At 41.7% G+C, this 25,506-nt stretch overlaps 1 protein-coding gene across 1 annotated transcript in view; it reads right to left on the bottom strand.

Moving 5' to 3' along the window:
* The window catches only part of CEP162 (centrosomal protein 162), a 70,504-nt gene extending 45,535 nt beyond the window's left edge, over positions 1 to 24,969 (bottom strand). The window contains exons 1-6 of the mRNA XM_019538170.1: positions 24,827 to 24,969; positions 23,478 to 23,552; positions 21,908 to 22,016; positions 13,847 to 13,985; positions 3,909 to 4,061; positions 654 to 874 (exon numbers count right to left, since the gene is read on the bottom strand). Coding sequence (XP_019393715.1) covers positions 654 to 874; positions 3,909 to 4,061; positions 13,847 to 13,985; positions 21,908 to 21,967 — 573 coding nt within the window. The 5' untranslated portion in view covers positions 21,968 to 22,016; positions 23,478 to 23,552; positions 24,827 to 24,969. The remainder of the gene's footprint in view (positions 1 to 653; positions 875 to 3,908; positions 4,062 to 13,846; positions 13,986 to 21,907; positions 22,017 to 23,477; positions 23,553 to 24,826) is intronic.
* Positions 24,970 to 25,506: the final 537 nt, after the last annotated feature.

Here is a 25,506-nt window from a genome sequence, read left to right on the forward strand (position 1 = left end):
GTCTATCCCTTTGCCCCCCTTCTTCTAAATAAAACATTTTATCTTCACTTTTAAAGATTTTTTCAGAACTCTACCCCTGCTTCCTTGTGTCTGCTCTAATTTAAAGGTACCTTATTTCACTCTTTCTGCTCCCTCAATGATGCCAGTTTTGAATGCTCATTTGTTCACTACCCCCGTCTTTGAACTTACGTGTTGCCTGTTACACTTGGAATGCCCTCCATGCTCTATCGCACAAAAACATTACTTAAATCCCTCTCTGAAAATTCCCTTCTAACATGACTCCTATACAGAATCCATCAGCTGATAAAAAAGGTGAAATGCCTAGCAAAATGTATTTATTTTCATTTTATAGGTGGTAAAAAAAAAAAAAAGCAAAAAACCAAAACACTTGAAATAACTGGTAACCATTAAGTTGTGCTGAGATTTATGTAAACATACACTTATCACTATGACCTTTATCCCTTCACTCTTCATTCTCTCCTGTTGTCTGTTAGGTTCACTTGTGCCCTATTTTAAGATTTAGGAATCACATCACATCATTTTACATATTCATACATATAATATAGCACCTAGCAAGATGAGGCCCCAGTTGTGGTTTAGGCCTCTGAACATCTTCATTATGATAAATGTTCATTAATTCATTGATAAAGTACTTTAATTGAGTTTGTTAGGGCATTTTCCACATACCGGCTAAATGGTGCTAATACCACAGAATCATTAGAATCCAGCTCTTTGTTTAGTCTTGAATAATCAATGGTAGATGAAGCTCCTTTCTCAAGTTTGGCAAAGAACCTCTCTTTTTCTTCTTGTTCTTCCAGAGTATCCAATCCAACTCCTAAAATGCTTGGATTAGGCCCAGAGGCCACAACTGAATCTAAGTTTAAAAACAATTATAGTCTAATTTAACACTACAGTCTTAATATACAGAATATCTATGAGTTTAATTATGTTAAAATCATACAACTATTATGATATTAAATAAACATGAACAGCCCCCAGAATCCCATAAAAGACTGGAGGCACCTGGACCCTTTTGCAGTTATTACAGAGATAAGGGTGTACTATAGGGTGGACCATATGTCCTGGTTTGGCTGGGACAGTTCTGGATTTTGAAGGCTGTCCCAGTGTCCTGGCTAGTTGGTGACAATTGAAGCATAAGTCCTGAATTGGCGCCATCCACTCCCACATATCTGGCCGAGCTCCTTCTGAGCAGCAGCTGGAGACAGACTGGCACCATTCCTCCTGTTTGGGGTAGGGAGTGCTTTGGTGAAGTGGGGCTGGGGGAGAGAGCTGCTATAAGTGTGGGCTGCTCACATGTGCTCATGATAGTCATCCATGTCACCCACCCCTAAGGCTGCTTGACTGCTGCACAAGTTCATCCACTTGTAGCCCAGCAGAGTTGAGACCAGGGAGTGACTGCTGCTGGGTGCTCAGGAAAAGGGGGAATTTCTGGTGGGGGTTGCTTGGACCCCTGCCCTAAGAGGAACAGGAGACCCTCCCTCCCTTCATGTGGGAGGGTTGGGGGGAAAGCAGCTCTGGACTCTACCCTGGTACTACAACCCTGGCTGGTTCCGTTTCACCTAGGCCTGAGTGCCGCCCCTCCCACCCTGCACCTGTGTGGTTGGAATAGGTATGGAATCTGGGTGTCGTCACTTGCGTGTTACTTGTGTGCATTGTTCATCTACATTTTCTGTTGCTCATGGAAGCCAAAGCAATATCACAGACCATCTCCAAACAAAGATACATAAATCTGCAATTGAGGCAGCATCTGAGTGCAAAGCATACTTTGCTTGTCAAACAAAATACTACTGGGACGCAGGGCTTAACTGTGCGGCTGCAGATGGTACCACACACCATTTCGTCCAACAGGATCTCTCTTTCTATTCTAGTGACCGTTGATCAAAACTGATTAAAAATATATTAGAGATCCAAAATTTTCTTGTGCACATACAAAAAGCAAAGCTATTACGTTAAATGTACTAGTCCCAAATGTCAAAAGATGAACTGTCTAGAGTTCATGAATGGCTAGAACACATTTTACCACTGTATTAGTTGATGCATCAAACACGAAGGCAGTAAAGCTAATCCCAATATTGATTCAGTTTATTAATCCTTTAAAAATGGCATGAAAGTCGTTAAATATTCACTCTAACAAAGGAGAAACATCTGAAATCACTACAAATGTTACTGAAAGTTCCATTCAGAAAAATAGGATGGTGCACAAAGTGATAGGTTTCTGTGGTGATAACACTAACATGAACTTTGCAGGAAAACCAACACTGTTACAAAATTGAAAGAAAGGTGGAACAGATTTCCTTGGAGTTGGTTGTGGGGCCCACATAGAACACAACTGTGTCCAGACAAACTGTGATGCTCTTCCACTAAAACTAGAACTGCTTGTAGTGAAGAAAGATAAATATTTTCAGATTTACACAGTTCATATAGCCAAACTGCAAGAATTCTGTGACCAAACTTTATGTCGACTACAAAAATCTTGCTTCAGCATAACATGTTTTCTGTCATAACGTCCAGTAATACAGTGTGTTCTTGAAATTGATGAAGTATGCTTTTAAAGGTTCATACATCCTCCTAAATGTCCAACTCTGATTCTTAATTTCTTTCAAAATGAATGCAGGAAATTTTGGTTGCTATTTGTGCATTGTCAGTGACAGAATTTTAAGTAGGCCATCCAATGTATGGAATGACAATCTACATCAGCTTTGGAAGCATCAAGAGAGTTGCAATCACTGAAGACAAAACTTGTCACCAAAAATGCTGAAATATGTACCAATTAATGCAAGCGAAGAATTGAGGCATTTAGGAAAAATAACCAAAGATTACTTGTTCAGCTTGTTTCCTTCAGCTTTACAACGGTGCCATACATGATCTGACACTTTGGGAAGATTCTTTTGCTGGTACTTCCACATTTAATTAGATAACCTTCACCTCTGTCCTGAATAGAGTAATGTTGAGATCTTGTATGATTTTGTATGCAAAATATTTGACACTGAATCATTAAAATAGACTGATAAATGCTGATGGTCTTTTTGATGAATTTTGCGCTGTGAAGATGTGGAAGGCAAACTGAAAGAATGGAGGGAGAAAGCTATCCCATACAAAAACTGCCGGGCTGAGATATTTAATCATTTCAGTTGTTCTCTCATACCAACAGATAATACTTGGTGTTTGGCTGAATATGCTCTTTGTCTACCAGGGACATCTGCTCCAGTGGAGACAGAGTTTTCACAAACGAAAGTAACTGTGATCACCAGAGAAAAGCTGTCTCCGTGTAGATATGACTGCTGCTTTGTTGAGTATCAAATGAATTTCAATGAAAACTGCCTGGATTTTACAAAAAGTTGCAAAATGACAATTTTCTCTTGAAGAAGATGCATTCCTTCAGGAACTACCAGGGGTCTGGATACAGAGATAGAGAAGACCAGAAGATGGAAGAAAACAGTGACTGAAAAGTAAGTCAGCAGCGTGGACTGGATTGTGTTCTTGGGGTATTTTTTTTCCACAAAAAAATTATATTATCATAATTCTTGTTAAACTCTAATTTCCATTTTTGGTGGATATCAACATTATTATATTGTTTACAGTGGTACAATTAAAATTAAATTTAAAAAAATGAAATCGGTTACATTTTCTTTTTTTACAGTAACTCCCACCTTCACTTGAAAAACAATGTCCTGCATTTCCTTAACGCTGTTCCACCTCCCTGCCTGACTGTGGCCCGCCCACCTGCTGCTGCCTGCAGCAGCACCACTGACTGGGGAGGGAGAAGGGGCAGCGTCTCAGGTTTCCTTAAAAATATGATCACTGTAGTTTAGAACAAACACATTAAGGTAAGAGTTCATAATAGCTTGTAAATAACTATCTAATAGTTTCATCAAATTATTTCTTACCATTAGTTTCCAAGCTATCTCTGCTTAAGGAGACAGAAATACCATCATTTTTTTGAAGCTGCATCATTTCTACACGAGCACCTTCATCTGTTTCTGCAAGGGGCTGGGAACTCTTCTGTGACTTGAGAAAGCTTCCATTTGTCCCAAGCATTCCTAGAAAATACATTTCCATAAAAGAGAAATTATTAATTACAAGAGTCTGTACTGCACAGTACTCTTGCATTCACCTTTCAGAATATGTGCAGTTGTAGATGACCAAACTGCACATTTTCCATATTTCTTTACCCATAGTCCCTATTAAGTTTTGAGTCTCAGGCCTGTATGTCTCATTTGGTTGTAGCTGACTTAGTTGCTACCTTTTCAAGGCTATAATGAAAATTTACATCAGACTACATGAGAAAGCATTACATGTTGTGAAGTGTTTCAAATCCATAGAAATACTGATGGAAGTCAATTATAAGATATTAATATTTCTTCACAGAAAAAATGGTTGAGAGCCAAGAACAATTGTTCTCTTGCATTTACTTTATTTATATTTGTAAATGGCACTATTAGTAACAGCTCTGAAATTTTACATTAATTACAATACCAAAATTATTTTAGTGCTGGAAGGGCTCGGGAGGCTCAGGAGACTATACAAGTCATCCACCTTATCGTGGGGGTGCAGTGGGGTGGGGGCTTGTAGTGTGCAGCAGGGAGAGGGCCTGCATGGGGGAGGCCCTGCACTGTGTTTACACTGGGGTGGGGATGGGTGAGGCGGGATAGGCAGAGTTGTGCAGCGTATCAGCAGCCTGTGAGGCTGGGCAGGTAAGGGCTATGGATGGCCCTCATATCACGTGCCCAGGTTGTTTCCTGCCCACACTGCATGTATATCTACTGAGAAGCTGGACAGCCTTGGGTTAAAGCACAGCTCAGCAGCTCTTTGGCAGCAGAGTATACCCACTAGCAAGAAGTACCTGACACCAACCATTTTCTGTTCCTTGCAGTTACCACTCCCATCACACAAGAGCCTACTGGCACTGAAGGGATACTGCATTTTATTTGGGCATCTATTCCCTCTACTTTATTTTTTATCTTCTGCTTTTGTTAATGGGAAGAAGTCATAGGCTTATCATTTTAGTGTGATTGTACGCTTGGAAGCATATATTTTTTGTACAGGCTCTTTTAAGACCTCACAGGGAGGCACCAAATTTAATTCCTTAAATCCACACTCCAAGGACTGTTTAAGCAAACTTTTTAATGAAAAACAGTCTTTGGAGCAGGTACCACAACCCATATTTTCCTCCCTTCCAAGAAGACTGCCCTAACCTTAAGGTGACTAACCACGCTTACTCCTACTTGACAGTCACCTTGCTGGAGTCACAGACTCCCAGTTATCTTTCCCGGCTGGTGCGGCAGGCTGGACCCAATGATCTTCTGAGGGCCCTTCCAGCCTTACAATCTATGACTCTCTGGCCCAATGAATCTTGGATTCTTTTCTGCACAATGGCACAGCTTTAAGGGTGGAAGCGCCCATCCAGAATAGTTTATAACCTGGTGTTGAAGGCTCTCTTCTGGGAGGTGGAAAATGTGGGTTTTAATCATTCTCACAGGCAAAGAGGAGAATTAAACCAGGGTCTCTTAAAAAATTACACAAGACATGAAAGAGCCTGAAAACTGGAAGTCCAGTTTTTCAGCTGTCTTTACACAGGAATTTATAATTCTCAGAATGCATATGCTTTTAAGTAAGTTAAAGCTAATTCTAATGCTGTTTTTCAAAGATAACTCCATTTATGAACACCTGGGTTTTACATAATGTTCAGAATGCATCCGGGCTAGTTTGGATTCATCCTGTGAACTAAGGGCTCCTATACATAAGCAGGGAGGCTGCTCCGATGCGCTGGAATTTCAGCATCTCATAGCAGACTCGATTAATCAAGTCTGGAACGTGGTAATTACTTGGTTAAGCATCTGAAGCATGGTAGTAACTGTGTTCCAGCAGGCTCCAGCACCACGTGTATCAGCATCCCCATGCTGAAAAATGGCGGTGGGAAGCACTGTCACAATTTTTCAGCATGGGGATGCTGATAGACGTCATGCTCCAAGTGCTTTTAATTAACATGGCTCTCAGCACTGCACTAATTAAAGTGCCTTCCCTGCCTCCCAAAGCATGTCTATAAACGCCCCAAAACTGCACATTTATGCTGTGTTTGTTTAAACATGTGACCAGTCCCAGAGAATTCCACTGGACTTATTTGGCTTACTGTATGTGGACCTAACAAGTTTGTTATCTGTTGCTGAACTGAGCCATTTAAAACATGCCTGAATTGCAGAGTGAGGCCCTGATCCCAGTGCTGCTGCTCCTGCAATTTTTTGCCAGGTTCAGATTATGTAGTGTATTTCTCAAATCCCCAGCTCCTGAAGTCAGGTAAATGTGAGAACATGAGCATTTATTTGGAACCCAAAACAATCTGCCAATCATGGCTGCAGAGAAACACTAGACTCAGAGAATAAGAATATTTTAGGCTCAAAACCAAGATAAAAAAACAAAAAAGCATAACGTTTACTCTAAATATCTTTTGACTTTAAGGTTTTGATTTATGGTTTTTCCAATGCTTAATGTTAATAATACTCAAGAGATATGGGTTTTCTGGAAAATTGTCCAATGCCCTAAATAGAGCATGATCTGATTTAGCATGTTTATTTGACATATATTTAGTAAACAAAACTAAAAAAGTACCGCCATGTTAATTTCATGTCCCAATAGCCACATGTATTTGAACTGACATATTTGCTTAGGAAAAAAATTAAATACAGCACCCTTAATGTGGTTTAAATATTATATTCAAACAAATTCAAAGCATTATGTGGAAAAAATTATTGTTATTGGAATACTTGTAAAAATGTAAAGATAACACAACAGCATGTACTTCCCTTACATTGTTTGTTTAAATTCAAGGAAAAGAATGAAGGCACTGAAAACTGTTGACACTAATTTTAGCACACCCAAAGAATTGTGTATGATATGCTATGGTTGTCCACTCATCTGTTTCAACAGAGTTTAACTCTTTTCCACTGAGGTCACTGCGGCAGCTCCAGTTTCACTGTCCCTATCTGCAGAATCATTTGCACTGCTTATTAGTTCCATTTCAGAATTGGATTGAGGCAAATCTGATTCAGAACTACTTGAACCACATTCTCTTTCACTACAGGTAGAGATGTGGGATGGAAAATTTTCTGCAGAAAAATAAAGCACTGAAAAATTTTCTGCCCCACATCTTTGATAATACTGCACTGAGAGACTCATGAATCTTGTAAGCAATTCCTGTTGATTCAGTAGTAATCTACCTCTTTGGTTCTCAACGGAGGGTGGGAGTCTTAATAAGCTAAAGTTATGAACCAGAACATAAGGATTATACAAAGTTCCCAACCTGTAACACGGCCAAATAAAAATCAGCATCTTTCAGGAAAAAAGAAATGCACTCCCTCAGCTAAAGCTGTTTTCATGCCAAATTACTGCTTTTAAATCTCTCCTGTCTCTGGCAGTTGATAAAATGTCCAAAACAGCTATTGTGTATATTGCTGAGAATTTTAACACACACCCAAATTATGAGTTTAGTTCTTTTTAAAGTTACCTGCATGTTAGAAAAAATAAGTTTGTTACCCTCAGAACTGTTTGGACTGTCAGATCTGATGCTGCCATCTTCCTCGTTTAAAAATGCATCTTTCTTGGCCTTGTGGAATTTTTCCAGCACTTTGAATTTAGACAACGCCTTGCTGTGAGATGCACTGGAAAGAGGTTTTAGGGGAACTACTTTAAGTTTAGACAAAACATTCACAAATATTTAGGTAAACGGAACAGGGAGTAAAATGAAAAAAAAGATTGTGAGAATTCATGTTACCACACTAGAAATTAATTCCATCACTTATTCTTGTAAATTGAATGTTATCATAATTTCGTAGCTGAAACCAAAAGCAAAGATACAATAAAAGTGCTGTAACTAATGCCTATGAGCAGTTAAAACGTAGATTATATTATGTTCTCTTTGTAATGGATTCAGCTTTTACTTAGTATAGTAAAGTTATATTGTAGGATGGATAGAGGTTAGAATACACATTTTGAAGATAAGGAAAGTAAATCTTAACATAGCTATTCTGTTAATAGCTTAGAACTTTGCACTACAAGTTTTCAAAGAAAGCATCTGGATCTGCTAAAGTAAATAACTGAAAAAGATGTGATTTCATAGATTTTCAGTCGGGAGGGACCTCAGCAGATCATCGATGAAAACAGTGATAACAGTCTTGATAATTCAGTATCTCTAATAGTAAGGGATATGCATCTATAGCTTGTCTGAAGTCTTCTACAAATGTATGCAAAAAGCACTGAAGTGAATGGGAACCTATCCATTGACTTCAGCAGATGTTGATTCCTAACAACAATGGTTCTGCTGAAAACTAAGTCCAAATGTCATGACTCCCAGAAGCACTGATAACATCTCTAATTATAACAACCCATAAACACTATGCCATTTTTCAACTCTCTTAAAAAAATTATAACTCCTGTTTCCCACATTTCCCTTGCAACTTGAGAACTTTTTCAGTTCACCATTCCCCAGACCAAGATGTTTTTCAACTCATTATTTGTATGAGACTGATCTAACAAATGAAAGCATATATTCAACTAGGAAGCTAGCATAAGGGAGGTTTCCTAGAGGATTAGGGAGTCACCAACATCACTTAGAGGGCCAAGCACCAATATTTCTCTTATCATATCTCTCAATATATATCAACCTGCTTGAATATGACCTAAGAAAAAATACACACGGCTTATTATTTAATAATGACTAATGGCTCTTACTATTTATACAAAAATGTTATAGTACAAATAGTTTACAACCAACAAGTTACAACTCTCAGTGTTTAATTAACCCATGGGAAAGCACAACGAAGACACAAGGCTATACCTACAGGCACTATTTAGATCTCATGCAAATTGATTTGTCATTCCTCTACTACATAAGTTATATGCTGATGGCACTATACCTAGAGTAAAATACTACTCAGTAAGTGCATATGCACATTGCTGTATGGAATGCTATGGCAACGTAGCAATCACATGGGTCTACATGTAACCAGCAGCTATGTTGCTACAACAGCACACACCTCCATTTTAGCACACCGATGTGGTGATGTAGTAGCGAAATATAACAGTGCGCCATGCGAATAGCATAGCATGAACGGTTACTGTAGCAATGTCGCTGTATGGTGACATGTAGATCTGCCCAACATGACTAAGAAGACATAGGAAAACACAAAGAATATGAATCTGATTGGATCAGAATCCCTGAACTAATGGAAATTTATTATAATCCATTTTTTAATCAGAGGTTGAACAGCATACAAATTCTTGTATTTCTACATCACATCTTTTTTAACATCTAGATAAAAAATCTAATGTAATCACATGAGAAAATGTGAGTCACCTTCATCATTACCCACCTACACTAAACTAATATTATAAAGCCTACAGCTCCGCTGGTTGCTTTGGGTAATGACAAATGAAATATAGGGCAGCTTGGTTTTAAAAATGATGTCAAAAAGGACAGCAAAGGAAATGAGTTTCTATTGGAAAGATACAAGCAGCATTAGGCTGACATTAAATATTAGGAAATTTGACTTAATCAACTACCAGACTGGAAATCGGACTGAGGCATCTTCTTTTCATTATCTCCAACTTTTTCAGCATTGTTTTCCATTACTTTCTTCTCTTTTCTCACTTTGACAAATCTTGTCTGAGAATCTTGAGAAACAAGAGAGACAGCAAAAAGAGCCAGCAAGCAGAAAACAGATGACAGAAATCTGTATGAACCTTAATAACTAAAATGGTAAAAAAGAATTACAAGGGGTATTGTGATTAAACACATATCAAATGCACCTGAGAAAAAAATACAGCAGTGCCTTCTAGAACTGAGACAGCTTTTTAAATGTAACAAATAAGAGAGTCAAGAGCTTATCACTGTTCTGTGCACACTAGTTTAAAAACAAAGGAATACAGGTTGAATGTAGAAACACATTAGACATTACAAATATTATTGCCATTCCATTAAATGTATTTCACTGCTTTTTCAGACAGCAGAATAGCAATCAGAAAAGCCCACTGTATCTTCTACCATGAACTAATAATCTGTTACGTGATTATCATTTGATGCTAAAGTCAATCTATTGGGAAAAGATGATAAAATAACAGATTTGTGTTACGTAACAGAAGCCAGGAAGACTAAGACTTATACATTTAGGATGAGTTTGTTTGGTTCATGTTGACAAAATATTTTTGGAAATATTACTACTATTAATAGGGGGCCAAAAGCACCAAAAGCTTAATGCTGTAGGCCTCACAGAGATAGAGCTTCTATAGAATTTAAAAAGAATCCTGTTTAAAGTCAATGCAGAGCTTTGTAAAATTCCATGGATCATTACCCTTAGACTTGAAAACTTAGATTTACAATTTATTCCTGCATTTGTTACCAATGCCACAGTAAGTTTATTTTCAGCGATACTAAAAAAATGTTCTTTATACTGCACATTAGTAAGTTTACTCATAAATTTCCTAGCTTCCAGTTTGTTGAAATGACACATTTACTACACAGTAAAATCTGTAGATGCACAACACAGCCTTACATTGATGTAGGTCACTCCGCTCTCAAGTAAAGACAATGGTAACAAAAACTGGAAGTGACTACATGGCAGCATAGCATTCATGTGTGTTTCCTCTCCTCAGTTCCATGCATTAGGTCATGAAACCTGCTCCTCACCACTAGTGGCCACGACTGAAGTAGCTCCTACAGAGCGCAGTCAGCTTGGGAGATACGATCATTTCTCCACTTTGTACTGGAGAGTACATTTATTACCGGGGGAGGCAGGGGAGCAGAGAAATGTCAGTTGATAACTACTCTGTAGTAATCCTGAGAGGTCTCCGCACCCCAGATCACTTATTTTTCAACTTGCCCATTATGGGACTTTAGTACTGTAGCACTGCTAAACCACTGCTCGGTTCATAAACAACAAATTATATATGGAGAACATGTATGAAATATATGCCTTGTTATAACTGAACTGCACTTAATAAAGGACCTAGAAACAGGTGGAATAAAAAGATGGCTCTGTCTATACAGGAGTGGCCAATTTGCAGCATAAGTACCACAAGTAGCACAGACAGCCTATGTGTGTGGCATGCAGCAGATCAGGGAAGGGACAGACAGCACAGCAACAGACATGGCAAGAAGCAGAGGAGGCGAGTCAGGGGACACAAGAAAAAAGCAGAAAGCAGAGTATGAGATGAGACAGAGGGCAAGAGGCAGAAAGCAGAGCAGATCAGGCAAGGGGATTAGAGTGGGACTTGGGGAAGGTTCAGGGCTAATTTGTGAAATACCTGACAAAAAGGTTTGTTTCTCTGGTCACTAGAGCAGAACCCAGATTTTTCACAGGGACAGTTTTCCAACCTCACCCTCCTCCCACCTGTGAAGATGAGAGTTTGCAAAATACCCAGCACAGGACTACTGAGGTGCGCCAGGGTTTTGCTGCAACTTTGAAGAAGTGACACTCTTGCAATTAAATCAGCTGCAGGGGACTGTTGCTGTGCTTTACCCAAGTGGTAAAGCAGCATTCTCTGAAGCAAAAGCCACAGAAAACAGCCAAGTGGCTCATACTTGTCAAGTGACTGCAAACTAAGTAGGCTAAAGCCACCTAGATATAAATCAACTGGGTTCTATTGCAACACGTTCTGTGTTGCTGTAGCTCAATTGTTGATAGTACCCATGATGGCTATTTTAGGTACTGGCAACATGAGCTGTAGCTGCAATACGGATATGTTGTCACTTTTGCATGACTAAATGATCGCTAGGGCTAACAGGGCCTCTTCAGCAGCCTAAGTCTTAGCCTTAGCCATGTCTCAGTACCCCTGCTCAAACATGGTCCCACTCTCTGACAAAAGCATAAAAAAGCTCAACTGTTTCATGCCTCCTTGAATTACCTGTTGGCACAGATAACGTACAACTAGAATATATTTATGGCCTCTTTGCATTGCAGGGTTAGAACAAAGATTCTGAGGTATGGGCTAAGATCTTTCTCTGGGTGCATCTACATGAGATGCTTAATGTGCAGTAGAGTAACTGACCAAGCATTATAGTGCCAATGCCATAGGCAATTGGTGCCACCTGAGTTGGGAAGAGGAGCATGCGCCCCCCCAACCAGCCAGTCACCAAGAGGCGGGGGTTCCCCATGGCCGATCGTGCTGACCATGAGTGGTGCTCCCAGAAGTCTTTGCCTGGCATCCCCACTCTCCGGCTAGCGCACGCAGGGGGGGGACTGGTGCTCCCACCTGCTCCCTCTGCTCGTCGCCCAAGCAGGGAGTGCTGCCTGTCAGGGGGCAGACTACCACTCTCAGGGGGTGCACCCCAAGAATCACCACTGGTCAAGGCAAAAGCCATGCTATTCAGCTAACACGCGCATAACCACCACAAAAAAGTGCGCCATATCACTAAGGCGTAGTATGGCAGCCTGCTGTGCATTTATTTAGTATTTCCTTTTGCAAGGACTAAATTTAATGTGCAGTAGGCACTGAGCATTAATGAACATGTAGACAAACCCACTGTACATAAAATACTAAAATACTTTATTGAAAACTAAAACATTTACTAATTAAATATTTACTAATAAAGGTCATCTAGCCTAGGCTTTTATGTAACCTTCTGCTTTTAAAAATGTGACTTTCCTGTTTGATGGGAATCCATGTTTTATGTTGATGAACTGCAAAGCTGTTGCTGTGCTTATAAATATTCTTAACTGCTAGCTCTGAGACAACACGCTAGGCTTTATATTTGTCTACTCAACACAACTGAACTGTTCTTAGTTGTACTAATGTAACAAACTGGTTTAAGCAAAAATGGTTCCACATGTCCATACTAATCCTGCTGATTTGAACTTTGCATTTGAACCTGACTCCACACAAATGCTGTTCTCTACAATTCTGGCAAATACCTGTTCCAGTGTTCCCAGCAATAATTATTTCAGAGAGGTGTCAAAATGTTGCCTCAAGAATCCCAAAAAGAAAACTGCAAGATGTCAAACCTTCATAACCCTCTGGAAAGGTCCCTTAAATCTCCTGAAGTCAGCAATAGCTCAAAACACTTTTTTTAAACAGTACCAACGTAGAATCCTCTCTCTTCAGCAAAGAAGTTTTCTGCAGCTGCTTTTGAAAAACTATTGGGAAAACATCCAAGATAATATTCCAGGGGTATCTGAGAAACCAAGGAGATGACTAACCTGTGGAACTCAACAGGCAGACAGCCAGGCACCTATTGAGTATGTTCCAAAACCTGCCTCACATGCTTTCTCTTGTCAGTTCTCACAATATGTCCAGCCCATTTAATTCTCAGTGTTCTCATCTGAAGTATATCTATCAAGAATATAAACCTTGCCCTTTTAAAATTGAATCTTTTTCCTCTCTCAATTTTAAAAAATGGAGTTCTACAAATATTGAATAAGTGTATGCATTAATGATGCAACATCATGTTAATATTTAGGAAAGCATAATGATACCCCATATTTTCTAATTAGCATGTTTTGCATCACAAAATGAATCTTATTTGGTATACTGATCTCATTGGTTTAACAGATTCAAATCAACAAAAAAAAGAAACAACACAGTAGAGAAGATCTTGTTTATAGCTTGAATCTTCCTTCAGATCAAGATTTAAATGCAAGTTTTTCATACATTTGCTTAGTTTTCCTTTCAGCAAACAGGCACACTAATATGTTAAAAATGCAAGTATTTTTGACCTACATGTTTTATCAATGTTACTCTGAATGTAGAAAGAAAGAAAGAAAGAAAGATCTTTACTGACACCCTGTGGCAGAAAAAACCAAGAAGTTATATAGATACGTGCACACACAATATTTACCACCATCATCAGAATCATCCTCAGCTATCCACCATGGCACAGCATCTTTTTTCTTCAATTCTTTCCTACTGGGTTTCCCCAGTGTCTCAAGAACACTGGACTTTTCTTTTGAATGTCCAAACGAATCATCTGAAAGAGACTGAATAAAAATTCCACAGGATTAAGAGAGCTCTCCACACAGATAAGTTTTGGTTATACTTCAAGTTTTCCTGTGTGTTTCAATTATTTATTTTTAAAGGACCATGCTCCTTATAACAAAAATAAGACATTTCCATTTGGTTTTGAACGTGACTGAAAGTTAATTCACACTATTACTACATAGCCAGTCCAGAAGCTTATTTTGACCAGCCTATCTGCTGGACCATTCTTTACTTAATTTACAAATACAACATGTGGCCATAAATTCAGTAGATGACTGGCTGCCTCTTACGTGCTATGGGTTGGCTCATCAGTTACTACTGGAAAGGTGTCACAGAAGTTTTCCAGTTGCTTTTCAAAAACGTTCTTCCAGAGGAAGGAGTATGGCCTAAACATTTTGCCTGGCCTGTACACTTTAAAAATTCTGGCTTTAATAGGAATTGTAAAATTAACTGCTCAGTAGCAGGCAAGTCCAAATGAACAATATGCTCAGCCTTTTGGATTTTACTCTTTGTGACAGTTAAAGGACCTACTTGCAGCAATTATTTTAAAATAAAAAAAATGGATCAGAGCCTAACCACATTTTCTCAGGCCACAGCATACAACAGAACTTGCATAACTGTCCTTAATTAGCAACTGAGCAGCACAGTTAGGGTATGACTACACTGGACCCCTGTATGTACTAGTAGAGATGTTCCTAAGCATACTCCACCTACCAGCTCCCACTTGCATGCTCCACATATGCTGGGACCATCTCCAGCAGCCACCCTCAAAAGCATGCCGGAGACCAGAGTTTTGAAAGGAAACAGAAGAACAGCACTGAAGTCTTTACCACAACATTCTCAGATTTGGAACAAGCAAAAAAGAGCTGATGGAGTATGCTTGAGAGTGTCCCTGAAGGACCCACTACTGTAATATCCCAAAGGTAAGTCCCTGCCTTTTACCTCTGGGATGACCACCCGGGCATTGAGGTTCCTGATGTGGGTCAGAACTGCAAATTCCACTATGTTCTTGAAAATTAATTTTGCAAAGCAATATGCCTGAGCAACTACTTCCCAGTTCGATCAGCCTGGTGTCCACACATAATTGCTAGTTAGTCATAGAGGGCACATCTACATGGGCAATTAACACGGAGCAACGAACTCCTACCAGCCCAGAGCTGCTCTGACTTGGCTCAAGGTGCTGCAGAGGGGCTGGCTGGGGCACGAGGGTGCTCCAGTGTGGAGCTAGCTGGCACTTGCATTCCACCCCTGCTTCCAGTGCCTGTCTCCCCCTCCCAGTGCCTGCCTCCTACCACCTCCCTCCCCACCCCACTAGTTACTTTTGAAGTAGATCTCAAAAACAGTGGTAGCAGCCTTGTGCTCATCTGGAGCCAGAGCCTAAAGTAATCTGGGGAGGACTGGGGTGGTGGAGAGGGCAGGCTGCAGGGTCTCCCCCATGTGTGCCCCCCCCTTGAATCTCTTTCATGTGCCCCTTACCCACACTCCTCCCACACCCACCACAGATCTTCCTTACTGCATGGTCCCCTCCACACTCCCCTGGTCATGAGCCACCCCAGCCTAGAACATGTAGCAGCTCAATTGTGGCTTCAGTCCCAACACCTAGTCTGAAGCTGGAGTGGAGCTGCTGCCTACCTTAGGCTGGTACTAAACTAAGACAAGGCTTCCCCCCACAATGCTATTTGAGGAAAAACACCTCCTCTTAGATTTGAGTAAATACAGTATTACATTCAAGTGGTTCTGTATTTCTCTCCACATATGGCAAGTGGAGAATCAAATGAGACAATGCAGCATGACTTTAATGAGCTACTTTTTCCTCTACACAATAAGTTAGGTAAAAAAAACAAACTTTGGAAAGGTTAATTTAAAAAGTTGCAGCAATTAAATTTTAAGGCATGTTTCAGTTAAAACTTTACTGTTAAGAGTTAGCAAAAGCCAGGAAATCAAAGACATATAGGATGTATACACAAGATATACAGATACAGGCAACGTAATACAGCTGTGGAAATTTTAACTCTTACATTTCAAAAACCTTTGCCTATTTTAAGAGTGCAATCTTGATACTGGAATCAACCAGGGTCTGCGTATTTAATGTGTATGAAACCAAAGGGTTATTAACATTAATAAGATCCTCTGTGGTCCATTATGAGTATTATTACAAGCAATGGCTTTACCATAAAATCTGACCTATACTTTACATTAAGAGCTAAACAAATGTAAATGGCCTACTGAGAACAGCCATAATTCAAATATGAACTGTCTAAAATTAATAAACCTTTAGTAACTGTTAACAAAAATGACAGCCCAGGAAGACAACAGAATGGTTTTCTAGCTAATACTTCTAGCCCACATCATTAAGTTCTTGAGAACTAAAAAAAAAAGTTTTACAAAAATAAAAATCCATCTATCAAATTTTCATTAGGCTTCAGAAAGACAGCCTAACAACTATAAGCCTTGCAACATGAATTTTAGGCAAGCTAATGAAACGCTATTTGTAAATGGTGATGCTTTTAAATAAAAATACATGATTTAAGCTTTTTATGCAGAGTTGTTCACTAGCTCAGAATAAAACAGCTTTAAATTTTTATTATGTCCCCTATAAATAATAACCCAAATAATTTCCTTGTACTAGTCACTACGCAAGTATGTATTATGGTATCGCTGTCCCAGAAGGATGGAGAGAAGAGTCCATGAGGATGGAGCACTTCTCTCTAGCTAGGAGTTACTGACAGGTTCTTCATGAAAGTTCTGTTATCACTTGCTGTTTCTTTTATGACTAACTGTATCCTCTACTCAGCAAGTGGGACTTGGACAATGCTTATATTCCTTGGAGTATCATAACTACAGAAACTGAAAACCCCAGCTGTTGTGATTGAGATCTGGAAACTTTCTATGTCCAGTCATCTTGTCTACTTCAAATAGTAAAGTTACAGCTGGGAAAGAAAACATTGACATACATAAAAAAGTCTAGCATGTCTTCCCACCATGTCAGTTGTCTTATCCCTAAGATTTACTGAAAATAGTAATAATAATAAAACCCCCCCTCTATCCCGCACCCAGCTGAATTCTCAGTATTAGTTCCCACTCCCCACCCCCACAACACTGAAATGATACAGTGGAAAGTCACTTTTCCTTTGGCTAAATAGTAATGGTTCTGATTAATTTTTTTTCTTGTTGTAGGTTAACTAAATTCAAAACAATTCTTCTTTTTATATGCATGCTTAATATGCTACCTTGCACAGTCAATAGGACTACTCAAGGCAGTAGAGCTAAGCAATGTACCAGGAATTGGAGGATTGGAACTTTAAAATGTTAACCATTCTCAGCTTAAGAACGTCACAATCATTTAAATAAAATACTTCAAAGCCGTGTTTATTGGAAATCTTACATTATTTTTTCTTTACATGAACTGATATGAGACACATTATTTTATATGCACAATCTTTCGGAAAAAAAAAAAAATCAAGACTCCTTTAATATTTAATGTTTATCTTTCCAATATTAGTTGGCAGGTTTTTCAATTAAGTGAATAAGCTTCCCCTTCTGAAACAAACTCTGCTTTCAGATGCTCAGGTATATGACTAAAACAGCAATCACCACATGACTCTAGGACCACACATGGCTCTTAAATCTCCACTTGCAGTACTCACGAAATCTAAAACAAAGCAACTAGGGTGACAGTGGAATCAATGCTGGGTTGCAGAGCATCATTGAAAGAACACCCAGAGAACATATGAGGAGGTTTGATAAGAACTTAGGGTGTGAGTGGGTGTCACAATGCAGAAGGAGACCATGTGGGGCCTTGGAATGGAGCAGGGCTTGAATGCAGAGGTGTGAGACAAGGTCACTTGTTGTCATCCTTTTGGTCCCTATGCACAAGCATCTGCTGTTGGTCATGAGAAACAAGTGAAACCATATAGCAACCAACTTATAAAAAGGAATTGTGAATACAGGGAGAACACCATGCTTAACTTAGTGATAGCTATAAAGCTAAATATCAAGCCATTGTTGATGAAACTTTTGAAAAGTCTGGGAAATTTTTCCAAAGCCTTCACTAAAAGTTAAGTAATATCAGTCAAGCGCATATACTAACCTAATAAAAAGCCAGAACCTAAGCCTTGTAATCTTCAACTGTGATTTGCATTTTTGACAGTCTTTCACTCCAAGCAAAGCAAGACAAGCAGCTCTAACCCCAAGCACAAGCATTAGCTATGGAAAAAAACAAAATCTCACCATCGTACTTCTCAACAAAAATTCTACGTCATACTGCTTCCTCAAACTACTAACAAATATTAAAACTATTTCTACTATTCCATTACAACACCCAACACAAATGTATCTGTCAACTAAATAGCTGCATAACAGCACCCATTCAACCTTCTAAGCAAGTAGAAAATGTGTTTCCTAGCCCTATCTTAGGTAGTATAAAAGGCTGCAAATTTTCTTGCAAGTATAAAGTGAAGGCAGCATGCATATAAGGCATGTTGGATGTGGCTGAAGTCATGCAGAATAGAAAACTTAAGAATTACTAGGCCTTTATGGTTGGTTTGGTGGTATATGCACTTGAGCAAACCTAAATGGTTTTAAATCCTGACACAATCTGTTTTATATAGATTACATCAATGCAACATAAAAATACTTTTTCTTGGCAAAATCCACTTGTTGACATTGTAGCAGGGCACTTGATGTGCCTGCCACTTTAAGAGATCAGGTAGCCTGCTGAGTAACCGGCAGGTGGGGTTCAGGGCTAACTGCAGGGTCAGTTGACCCAGGGGGTTGGCAGGTGAGGCTAGACCCGAGCAAAGGAGTCACCTGATTGGAAGAGGGCTGGGTGTAGCTAAAGTATAAGCCCAGATCCTGAGAGCAGGGCTGGCAGTAACATCTTAGGAGCTGGTAAAAGAACATCACCCAACAGGAAGACTGCTGCTCCTGAATGCCAGCAAGGAGAATAACATTTGCAGTTTTGGGTAGGAACTAAGAGGATGGAAGAGGTTCCTCAGGAACCCAGTGTGGGGGTCCAGAGCCCTGAGAAGGGAGCTAAGTGCCTGGGACCTAGTGAGAGGCCAGATGAGCCCAGAGAGAGAGGGACTGAATGCACAAGGGTCTAGTGAGAAGCCAGGTGAGCCCTGGGAGAGTAGCTGAGTCTGTGGGCCTATTCAGGGGCCAGGTGAGTCCAGAGAGAGGGACTGAGTGTTTGGGAAATCTAGTGAAGGGGTCTGGGTGAACCCAAGGTGTGGGGTAGAGTACAGGGGCTTATTGAGGGGTCTCAGTGAGCTCAGAGAAGGAAGGAGCTGCATTAAGGAAGACCTACGGAGGGCTCAGGACAAGCCCAGAGAGAGGGAGCGATCTATGGAGAAGCCCAAGAAGGCAGACCCACAGAGAGGAGAGGGCTGACAGCTGGAGGACTGACCCTGGGGATCTCAACTGGCCTGTGTGGGGCCAGGGCCCTGGAGGGGCTGAAGAGTGAAATAGACCATGGCAAAGACTGCCAGAGCTGGGAGAGCCTGGAATTCTTGACTGGCCTGAGGCAGGGACATGGCCTAAGAGAGGCTGAAGGTCCTTGTGCTGCCACAGCTGAGCAAAAGGAATCAAGGAGTATGCAGCCCGGGATGGTGATGGTTTGTGCAGGCCATCTGAGGAGGAAGGATCAAGGAAAGGGTCCTAGAGTGAGCTGGGGGCCAGACATGGAGAATTCAGCTGGGAGATGGGAGCCAGGGCTATGGAGCCCAGTGGTTAGCAGCCCAGGAGGGGCATAGGACATCTAAGGGGAGCCGAGAGAGAGACAAGTAAGATCAGGTAGGAAATCAGCCCTGAGGCAAGGGGTCTGAGGCATACAGGCCCAGCAAATATAGTGGGACTAGAAGGGGCCAGGAATAGAGCACAGGGCCAGACAAGTCCAAAGGCCTGGAGAGTGGCCAGAAAAGTGGAAAACTGATACGGGTCCAGGATGGCAGACCAAAAAGGGCTGGCAGCTTGGAGAGGGGCCAGGAGACACTGAGGGACCTGTTAGCCCAGGGAGTGTGAGACTGACAGGTATGAAGACCCAGAGAGGAGCTGGAAGAGAGACCGAGGGGTCTGGCAACCTAGGAAGGGGCTGCACCATGAGACTGAGAGGTTTGAGGCCCAAAGTGGCGCTGACAGGCTGAGGGGTTGGAAGACCTAGAGAAGGGATGCATCAGCAAGTGGTAGAACATCTGTAAGAATACCATCTGCGAGGCATGGGGCATGGTGTAGGGGAGGTATGGAGCCATGCAGCTGGCCCATAAGGCCAAGATCACAATCTGGGTGGTCACTGTAATAAGGTCAGGGTAGCCTCCCACACTCTGTATATTGACTAACATCAAGGTGCGGCAAGCAAGACCTGGGCAGACTGCCCACAGAGCATGGTATTTCAAAAAACTTTTTGGGTACCCTGCGACAGACTTCTCTCAGAAACCCATCTGAAGTAGAATAATATTTGAAGACTATTTTCCAACTCAAGTGTTTTCAATTTTGAGAGCATTTCAGATGAAATGGAATAAAGTGAAAGTGACCATTCACAGAATTCTGTCAGATGCACATATAAAATAAAATTAAGGAACAGATCATTTTCTCCTATCTTCTTCTGCTACTTTAATTGCTTTGAGCTGTAGTAATTACCTGTTTTATTTGTAACAAGTAAAATAATTCTCAGAGAGAAATGTAAGTCTAACTCTCTTCTCACTTACATCAATAATTCCACTGATCTTCAGTGTAGTTACTGTCAATTTTCACCAATGCCATGAAAAGAAAAAAATTTGGCTTTAAGTTCTGAGTTGAAGCTGTGCCTTAAAACATCACATTAGTTTCCCAAGCTCTACGTTAGTGCTACTCAGTAAAGGTACATCTGTTCTATGGCTGTAGCTAGCTGCACCACTCCAGGAAGAGAGACAGACCTGCCTATGAAAAAATCAAAAAGCTTCAGGAAGAAGCAACCAGACTATTGCAACTGTATCTACAACTGAAACCAGAAACTTTTCAGAGCGGACAGCCACTGCCAGCAACCCAGCCATTACCACAGGCTACCGATTCCAACCGCGCCACCACCTTTGGCTGGCTGCCACTCCCCTCTGCAGCACCCCAGCTTCCTGCTGGTATGTCTACCACCTTCCACAAGCCACCAATTCCTGTCCCTAAAGGCAGGGAGGGAGCGGCAACTTTGGTAGTTACAGCAAGGGTCATGTGCCACAGGAGGTGAGTGAGACTGGTAGAGAGGACACTGCAGCAGAGTCAGGGGGGATGATGAAATCACTGTCACAACACAGGGCAGAGATGGGGATATGCTGGTCTGAGCTATATGCTGCCAATCCCCCTGTACCACTGTGGGCCAGATCCAAGCACTTAGCTTTTTATACTATCCATGATAAGGCCAGGAAACACAGATTGTAGGTTGCCATCCCCTGCTCACATTGTTTATTTCTATACAGTATTATTTAGCAGTTAAAGCAATTTTAAATGTAATTTGCAATGTTATATACACATGAGGAAAGTTACTTTTGATCTCCTCCTCTATATTATAAACCAAGCAGGTCAATTTTTAATCTCTTCTATAACAGCAAAGTACAGCTCTTAAATGTAATACCTTGATCACAATTAGTTTGAAATATAGTCATGTAGAAAAGAAGCAAAGAAATGCCCAATTCTGGGCATTTAACTATCCACTTAACTTTATATACAAAAGTATTCCATTAATTTCAGCAGGTCTTTTGTGTGATTTGACCTAAGCATGCAAGTCTTTGCAAGGTTACAACGTAATACACATTTGAGAAATTATTCAACATAAAAAGTTTCATCTTGTCCCTCTCACACTCTATACCCAACAATGAAGTTTCTGCGTATCTGAATGGAAAAAGGGGAAAAAAACCCCAAAGAGATGTGAACATCTTTTGATAAAACATAAACATACCTCTTTTAGAAACTGTTCAAATTGCTCATCTAGTTCCTCTTTTGAAAACCGATGAGCCATAGTCACAACTCAACTTTAATCGCCAGAACCATGAGAAAAATGGCCAATACTACAATGAAAAATAAAGAATTAAAAGCACGATTAAAATGATAAGTAGATTAGTGATTTTCATACAGGATCTATAATTTTTTTCAGTTTCCAGACTAAACTAGCCTAGACATGTATGTGCCAAATACTGTACTTGTGCTTGTGCCAATTGTATTTGCAACATGTCTGAATTGACTAGAGTTTCTCAACTTCTTTAGACTTAAGACACTCCTCAACAGACTTGAAGCACCCCACAGAAAATGCCAGCTCTTAATTTTCACTCTGTTGTTTTTCATAATCAAAAAAAAAAAACAAGATCAACTCTGCTGGTGCAAAAAACTCAGAAAGATCACAACAGGTCAGAATATTTGTAACACTATGGATTCATGTTTGAAAACTGGGTTTATCGGTAAATCATGTTTGCACATCTAAAAGTGCTAACACTGCATGTCCCTCTGCATCACCCTTGAAAGGATCTGAAGACATCCCAGGGCACCATGGCAACCTTCATGAGAATCACTGGCCCTAGAACAGGGGTAAATGCAGGCTAAATGTAACTCACGGAGCCATCACATCTGGTCCAAGGGGCTCCCCACAGATCAGGAAATCTGGTGATGGAGAAGCAGTGGCCATTAATGTGGCCATCCTCCCCCTGCCAAATCTGAAAACCCCAAGTCCTGCATGCCCAGTTGGAGCCAGGCTGCACCCCTTTACTCTCTATAGGGCCAGGTCACACCCCTTTCCCTACACCCTTGCAGGGCCAGTCGAAGCCTCCTTCCTTGCCTCCCCACCATAGGGCCGAGCTCAGCTTGGGCTACCCTCCCCCTCCCCTCCACATGGAGCTTGGCAGCCACCATCTGACCAACCGGATGGTTGGACCAGACACTCCCCTTACGGCCTGCTGGGGAAAAAGGTTGAGCACCACTGGCCTAGACTGTATAAAACAAGTATCTTTAAAAACCGACAGGGTGGATCAAGGCTTTTATCTTTGTGGGGCAGATAACTAAGAAGCATCCTCTCATTCCTCAAAATTCCCCCCAAATGTAGCCTTTTCACCAATCTTATCAGGGACAAAATATTTCATTAACAACAAAAATCAGGATAAATCTATTTGTATTTATTTTATGCCCCATTCTTTGTGTGTTATGCCTACTGTCTTTGTTGGTTTTTATTACATGCACTGAGTACACTGTTGATACAAAATAAGTTACTTTAATGTGTTAAAATGTTTCAGATATCTGCCTGAGCTTTACAGACTCATAAAACCTTCACTCTTGGTGAAGGAAGGGTATGTTGCCAATTCCTTAAATCAAAATATTCTCCACCCTGTCACCCTGCCAACTAGATGTAGTTTTTTCATTCATGCCAAACAATTCTTAAGTACTCTGATGAGAAGCACTATACAAATGCAAGAGAATAATGGTTTGCAGATAAGCTTTTCCTTTAAATACAGATGACTTTCCAACAAAGAACTTTTACTTACCTAGCAAAAGGATTTTGACAGCTGTAACAAACGTTTCATGCTTTTGCTCTTGAATCACCAGAAGACCACCCAACACTTTGGAAGCAAAAATAGAAAGTTACAGCAAAGACTGCCCAGTCTTTGAATTAAATAAGACACCTTAGGCAAGGACTTGGAAAACGTCTCCGAAACTATGGTAAGCAGATAACCATTTTGCCTTTTGCCCGACACGCGCCATCAAGTATCCTTTATATTTTTTTTACATCAAGGAAAACTGGGAGTTCTGACATGGCAATACTTTACTACTTATGTCTCCACTACAGTAAAATTTATCTGTGAGCTCATTAGGAAAAAAAGTGAGGTCTAATTCTCCTCTACCCTGCACAAACATATTTTGCGTGCCTTGCTAATGGTTCATTTCAAGGAGTTTTACTTGACTTCCTACCTTCCAAAAACAATTCTTAAGTTAACTGACATCTAACCATTTGACTCCAGATCAGTAGCTCTCTACTTTTTTTTTTTTTGGACTCAAGGCAGCCCCCCCCAAACTGCTGTGAGCCAAGTGGCTCCTAACTGAAAAAAATAAGGCTGCTTGCAGATATTAAAAAAAAAAAAAAGCCTGCTTCACTGGAAGAAGCAGCGTGTTACTTCAACCCGGCTCTGCAGCATCTGTAAAGATCACGTGCGTTAGCAGGGCTTTTTGGCACTTTTATCTAAGCCGATTGAATCAGCTTCAGCTAAAAGTGCCAATAAAGCCCCACTAAAGTGCCCGATCTTTACAAAGATCAGGCGAGCCAGGTTGAAGTAACGTGCTGCTTCTTCTGGGCATACGCAAGGCTCGGTGTGAGATCATGCTGAGCTGAAAGTTTTTATTTTAGGTCTGCAAGCACCCTAAATGTATGACAGTGCTTTCCTCCTTGCAGACAGCCAGGCAGCTGGGGGAAGGGGTGGGAAGGCCAAGCAAGGAGCACCTAAGCCTGCCCTCATCTCACACATCCAGCCCTGCCAGCAAATACCAGGCCTCGCTTTCACACCTTCGCTTTTCTTGACGATGTGACTACGACAGCCGCTCACTTGCCAGTGCCGCCCCCGGAACCCACCCAGCACTGATCCCCGGCCCAGCCCGCTGTACTGGGCAGGAATGTGCGCGGCTGCCCGGGGCCGTAAACCACCGGCACGTATACACACGTCATATCGCGACAAGTGCCGCCCCGCCCCTCAAAACGGCTTCGCGGAGGTTAAAACCGGTCCCCAAAGGGAGCCGGGGGCTCCTCCCCTGCCGCCGGGCGCCCGGGGAGGTCGGGGTGCAGGACACAGGCCGGGTCCCAGGGCAGCGCCGCACACCCCAGGACTGAGCCCCGCCTACACACCCGGGCTGGCGCCTCCGCCAGCGGAAAACCCGCCGCTTCCAGTCAGGCGCCGTGCAGTTGCCTAGGAGACAAACGAGACTTAGCCCAGCCGAGCCGCAGTCCGAGCCGCGCCAGCGCCTCGCGTCATTTGACGCATGCGCCAACCAGACCCGCACCCCGCAGGTGTCGGCCGAGGGAAGGGGCGGTGGGGCTCGTGACGCGACTGATTCTGTGCCCGCCCTCGCGCCCCGTCCTAGGCACCGGTCATCATGGGAGCAGGCAGGCTTACTCACGTGACACCACTCGCCCCGTCACGTGATATAAATGCTCGATTCGCGCTGCCTCTGTCTCTCCTCTCACACGTCACTTGGGCGTTGGGTGGTGGGGCCGCGGCAGCCTCCCCCTGCCGGAGGGGGTGGGGAGCAGTGTGGCTCCCGCAGGCCCAGGGTACTGTGGCCACCTACTCTCGTTTAATGACATATTTGATAGCGGAGGGGATTCCCACCTTCAGTCATGTGCAAAGTGTCTCCATGCCCTCCCCAGCGCCTGTGGGTCTCTGAGCCAAGGGCTGACCCAAGCATCTTGCCTTGCCCAGGCAGTCCCAAGACTTCACCTCGGCCCCATTTGCACAAAACGTGAATCCCTTTCTGCACCCAGCACTGTCCTGCAGCAACTCGGGTGCCCCTGGACACAGATCTGCC

This window comes from Crocodylus porosus, unplaced genomic scaffold (genome assembly GCF_001723895.1).
Source record: "Crocodylus porosus isolate Cpor-Errol unplaced genomic scaffold, CroPor_comp1, whole genome shotgun sequence".
Taxonomy (NCBI): domain Eukaryota; kingdom Metazoa; phylum Chordata; order Crocodylia; family Crocodylidae; genus Crocodylus; species Crocodylus porosus.